Source organism: Lepus europaeus, unplaced genomic scaffold, assembly GCF_033115175.1.
Source record: "Lepus europaeus isolate LE1 unplaced genomic scaffold, mLepTim1.pri SCAFFOLD_32, whole genome shotgun sequence".
Lineage (NCBI taxonomy): Eukaryota > Metazoa > Chordata > Mammalia > Lagomorpha > Leporidae > Lepus > Lepus europaeus.
Window position 1 is genome coordinate 8255371 of NW_026909196.1, and position 6069 is coordinate 8261439.

Below are 6069 nucleotides of genomic sequence, written 5' to 3' on the forward strand. Positions count from 1 at the left end.
TAGGGAGACCTTAACTAAGTTGATAATGGAGACTGGCACTAGAGACTGGGTTGAATTGCTGCCAATGGCTTTGTTTAGGGCCCGCAAAACACCTTCTGTATGTGGACTAACATCTTATGAAATATTGTATGGAGGCCCTCCACCCGCGGCAGATTTGTTGGGACCCAGTATTGACTCTTTTGCAACATCCCCTACTTTGCAGACTCGTTTCCGTGCCTTGCAGCTGATTCACAAGCACATAGGGAAGCAGCTGGCTGCCGCATATCAGTCCAAAGGCCCCGTGCTCCCACACTCGTTCCAGGCTGGGGACACCGTCTACGCCACGCTGGAAAGGACCTTACACAGTACTACTGACCACACCGACGGCGGTAAAGGTGGACGGAATCGCCGCCTGGATTCACGTGTCGCACGTCAAGAAAGCAGCAACTGAACAGAGTCAAGGGACAGGCAGCCCTGCCGACAAGCCGACACCGGAATGGAGACTACAACGCACTCAAAACCCCCTCAAGATAAGACTATTTTGCTCTTAGTATTCTTTTTCAGCATGGTTGTAGTAAACTCAAGTCCTCATATCCCTTATCATATTACTTGGCAGCTTATTAATTTAAGAACCGGAGCAATTGTCAATAGCACCTCTGGTTTTAATGTTCTTAGTGATTATTTTCCTGAATTGTATTTTGACCTTTGTCAACTTTTTGATGCTGATGATGTATGTGTTGGGAAGGGAGGAACCTATGTCTGTCCCGGGGGAAAGAATGGAAAATCCCTTCCTGGTTGCGGGGGCCCCAAAGTAGGATACTGTGAAAAATGGGGATGTGAAACCACTGGAAGTGCACACTGGAGACCCTCCTCTTCATGGGACCTGATTACTATCGGGGCGGCTCCAGGTATAATATTTAGTAACTGTGGGGGTAGGGACTGTAGTACTTGTATAAATGGGACGTTGGGTAGGTGTCACCTCCAGATCCTTCGCTTCACAGATAAGGGAAAACAGGACAAATGGGTCGGGCCTAAGTCATGGGGCATATACTTGTATAGACCGGCCAGAGACCCCTTTGCCCTATTCGCCTTGAGCCGGACAGTTACTGTCGCAGCCGTATCGGTTGGACCAAATAAAATATTAACAGATCAGAGGAGCCCAACCTCCCCACACTTTGCAAAGGGGAAATCTCTTGGGCAGGTACTTGTCAGAAATCGGCCCAGTCAGACGCCTGCCAGCAGTCAGTCCAGTCTGGCTTCCCCGACAACCGTTTTCCCGAATAAGCACGTAGTAGCAACGCCTCCTCCGCCCGGCCCCGAAAATTCCTCCTTACCCGGAACGGGGGATAGGCTCCTCAACCTAATACATGGGGCCTTCCAAGCATTGAATGGCTCTGACCCCGATAGGATCCGGGATTGCTGGCTGTGCCTAGCCTCACCTCCCCCTTATTATGAGGGAGTAGCTGTCGTTGGAAATTGGACCAACCATACCAATGTCCCTCCCCAGTGCTCCAATCTGCCATCCCACTGACTAACTCTTACAGAAGTATCAGGACAGGGACTTTGCGTAGGCTCCATTCCCCCTCAATATCAGGGCCTCTGTAATAAAACTATGACTCTCAAACCAGGCACCTATTATTTAACAGGACCAAATGGGACATTTTGGGCATGCAATACAGGCCTAACCCCCTGCTTGGCAGGACAAGCTCATAATCGAACTCATGAATGGTGCGTCATGGTTGAAGTATGGCCTCGGGTCACACTACATGACCCTGAGGAAGTCTACCGACAATATGAGGGAAACCTCCGGCTCCCTAGGGAACCCTTATCCATAACGCTAGCCCTCATATTGGGAGGACTCACAGTCGGGGGCATCGGAGCAGGCATAGGTACCGGAGCCACTGCTCTGTCAAAGACAAATCAGTTTCACCTGTTACAGCAAGCTATGCATTCAGATTTACAAGCTTTAGAAGAATCCGTCAGTGCCTTGGAAAAGTCCTTAACTTCACTTTCCGAGGTAGTATTACAAAATAGAAGGGGGCTGGACCTGGTATTTTTAAAGGAAGGGGGACTCTGTGCAGCCCTAAAGGAAGAATGTTGTTTCTATGCGGATCACACTGGAGTGGTCAGAGATAGCATGGCAAAATTAAGGGAAAGACTAAAACAACGACAGAGCCATTTTGAGGCAGGACAGTCATGGTTTCAGAGCTGGTTTAACTCATCCCCTTGGTTAACAACCCTAATTTCCACCATCACAGGACCTTTAATAATATTACTTTTAATTTTAACCTTTGGGCCCTGCATAATAAATAGGCTTCTTCAGTTTATTAAAAGTAGATTGTCTATCACCCACGCCTTGGTCCTGACCCAGCAGTACCAAAGTTTAAAAACGGAGGACATAGAAGAAAAATTTTAGGATGCAGGTATTCCTTAAATTTTAAGATTAAAATTTGCCAAGAAAAAGAGGAGGGAGTGAAAGAATTAGGCTGGTTAGGTTTAAGATGGAGTTGCTTGAGCTAACTGCATATTGTTCTGCTTCTGTGCAAATTGGCTGGGCTTGCAATAATTTTTGCAAGAAATAAAAATGCTTTCATAAGATAGCTGAACTTTAGCTGAACTTGCAGTATGTAATTGTTTTTGTAACTGTTTTAGGAACTATAAAGGCAGAAGTTAACAAAAAATTGTACCCAACCTATGTCCTTTTTAATACCACAAGTTATTACACACTACATTGACCCCTGCCCTTGCTTGCTCAAGCTAGAAATGAAAACCACAAGGCATGTACAGCATGTAACTTCTTCCCTTTTACCCTAGAAACCCCCTTCTTACCCTGTAATCCTTTAGGTTACCAAATGAAATTGTAACACTGTGGAAATATGCTAATGTTGTGGTTTTAAGCCTTAAATACTCTGTGAAATTGATGATCGGGGCCGCTCTCTCTGCACTGCACTAGAGGGTGATGTTGTGTTGTTGAGACGGCCCATTTGCAAATGCAATAAACTTCCTCTTGCTCTTGCAGCGATTGGAGTGGAGTCTGTGTTTCTGGGGGTCCGGATTGTGGGACACCTGCTTAAGGGGTCTTACACTTTCATTCTCTCCACACAAGAATCTGAACTGCTCTCACACCATATCCATTAACACATGTGGCATTAGAGCTCTGCTAATGCTTTTTCCTGAACACAGAGTAACAAAATAATAGTAAAAAACTTTCTATCCTGGAAACCAATACTGGGCCTAAAATGAATGATTTTTGTAGTGTCATCCAGGGCAGAACCAGGGGCTAAGCACAGTGCTGGTCACCTACAAAGGTCTTTTGTTAGAAGTGACAACCAGTTTAGAACAAAAAGTTAAAAAATATATCCCTTACATAAAACATCCCATCTGTATTTCAGAGCTTTCTGTAGAAGTCCTAACTCAGTGTGTAAAAATGGGTAAGACCTTGATTAACAAGCCAGCTTGCATAATTTTCTATTAGTTTCATTGAAGACAAAGGATCATCTCTTGTGTACCTAAACTTGTTCAGCCAGTTCTCTATTTTGTTTTTATGTGTTTGTCAGAAGAGAACAAACTGTTAGTGTATCACCAAAAAAACCAATATACTTAGTGTAAATGAAAGCTTAACCCCAAACAATCTTATCAGAGATGCTCATGTTCAAGCACTATTCCTTCTGCATGGTCCTTCCTGTCCCTTTTCAAGAGTCAAAGGAACATGCCCTCCTTTGAAAGTTGTTTTGTATCTGAAGTGATGAGAGTTTTAGGCAGGTAAATATAGGATTATAAGGACCAGTTATCTCATGATCCCTTTTCTCTTTCCTTCCTCCAGCTGAATCTTCACACTTATGTATATTCTTCTAGGGGAAAAAAATGAGCACATACCAGGTGAGTTCACGTTTTAATAACCAGTGTGTTTTACAGTAAATTTCATAAGAGTTTCTATGTCAGTATATTTACATGGACAAGTAGAATAGAAATGGACCAGACACATACATAGAAGATACTCTTCTAGAAACAAACAGGTGACTAGAAGAGCAAGGGTGGCATGCAAGTAGATGCAGGGTTTTATATCTGCATTACAAATTTTACCAAATCAAACTCCAAATTATTTCTGACATTTTTGATAGTCTTAGCAGAATGGCAGACTGGAAATGATATGGGAAAAAGTTAAAAGGTTTACATTGATGAGAAAGATAAAGCAAACCTCTTCCTCATGAGATATAATCATGAACACAAACGTGTTTGTTGTTCTTCAAGTGGTTGTTTAAATTAACTTGCTGAAATAACAGAATGTAACATCTACTTGTTCTTCATAGAAATAGAAAATGTAATGTTAAATGCAAACTTGCTCAGTACTGTTTTTCAAGAACTGAAACACAGTAATTAAATTAGATTTGTTTCCTACGAATCAACTGACTGTCCTGAAAATTACTCTCCATAAACATTTTTCTTTTTGACAGGCAGAGTGGACAGTGAGAGAGAGAGAGACAGAGAGAAAGGTCTCCCTTTGCCGTTGGTTCACCCTCCAATGGTCACCGCGGCTGGTGCACTGCGGCCGGCGCAGCACGCAGATCCGATGGCAGGAGCCAGGTGCTTCTCCTGGTCTCCCATGGGGTGCAGGGCCCAAGGACTTGGGCCATCCTCCACTGCACTCCCTGGCCATAGCAGAGAGCTGGCCTGGAAGAAGGGCAACCGGGACAGAATCCAGCGCCCCGACCGGGACTAGAACCTGGTGTGCCGGCGCCACTAGGCAGAGGATTAGCCTAGTGAGCCGCGGCGCTGGCCATAAACATGTTGAGTACCCATGATACTCAGACTGTTCAGCAGATGATCTATAATTCTGGCTTTCTCAAATGTTCCCACAATTTTCATTCAACTTCAAATATCTCTGATGCCTTGGTGTCTTTTCACACTTGCCTAGAATCTCCAGTGACCTAAACTAGATTACAATCAAATCAAGTGAATGTTGTCTTGTCCTTTCTTTACTTGACTTTACTATAACACTAGCCTGTACTTCTCACTCTGCCCTTCTGGAAAGTTCTCTGAGAGTGACACTATCAGCCCTTATCTTCTTTTATCATTTCACTTAAATCATCCTGTTTTCATCCTTGGCCCTTTGTCTTCTTTACTTTGACTGATTTCATCCTCTCACTTTTTTCTACAGCTTTATTGGGTTTCAATTCACCCATTTAAAGTATAAAGTTCAGTGATATTTTTTAGTATATTCACAAATATGGGCAAAAATCATCAGAGTCAAATCTAGAACATTTTTATTTCCTTAAAAAGAAACTATATACTTTAACTAACATTCCATTGTGTTGTAGCTCCAAGAAGTCAATAAACTCCTTTCTTTAGATTTGCTGAACCATTTCATTAGTTCTTGTAGGACAGTTTTCTTGTGATTAATTGTCTATATTTTTCTTCATCTGAGAAGGTATTAATTTCTCTGTTCTTGCTGAATATAGAGGATTGTGGGCTAATAATCCTTTTCTTTCAGCACTTTGAATATGTCATCCCGCTGCCTTCTACTTTCTATGCTTTTTCATTAGAAACCATTTTTTTATTTTTATTTTATTTTTTTAACTTTTATTTAATGAATAAAAATTTCCAGTGTACAGCTTATGGATTACAATGGCTTCCCCCTCCCATAACTTCCCTCCCACCCGCAACCCTCCCCTCTCCCTCTCCTTCTCCCCTTCCATTCACATCAAGATTCATTTTCAATTCTCTTTATATACAGAAGATCAATTTAGTATAAAGATTTCAACAGTTTACACCCACATAGAAACACAAAGTGAAACATACTGTTTGAGTACTAGTTATAGCATTAAATCAAAATGTACAGCACATTAAGGACAGAAATCCCACATGAGGAGCAAGTGCACAGTGGCTCTTGTTGTTGACCCAACAAATTGACACTCTAGTTTATGGCGCCAGTAACCACCCTAGGCTGTCGTCATGAGTTACCAAGGCTATGGAAGCCTTCCAAGTTTGCTGACTCTGATCATATTTAGGCAAGGTCATAAAAGACAGGGTGAGGATAGTAACCAATGATCCTAAGAGTGGCATTTACCAGGTTTGAACAATTATACAGCA

At 42.6% G+C, this 6069-nt stretch overlaps 1 protein-coding gene across 1 annotated transcript; it reads left to right on the forward strand.

Moving 5' to 3' along the window:
* The first annotated feature begins 475 nt into the window (after positions 1-475).
* On the forward strand, positions 476-2395 carry LOC133754932 (MLV-related proviral Env polyprotein-like). Its single transcript, XM_062185273.1, is given in 2 exon segments — positions 476-1156; positions 1265-2395. Coding segments are annotated over 2 exon segments (1812 nt in total).
* Positions 2396-6069: the final 3674 nt, after the last annotated feature.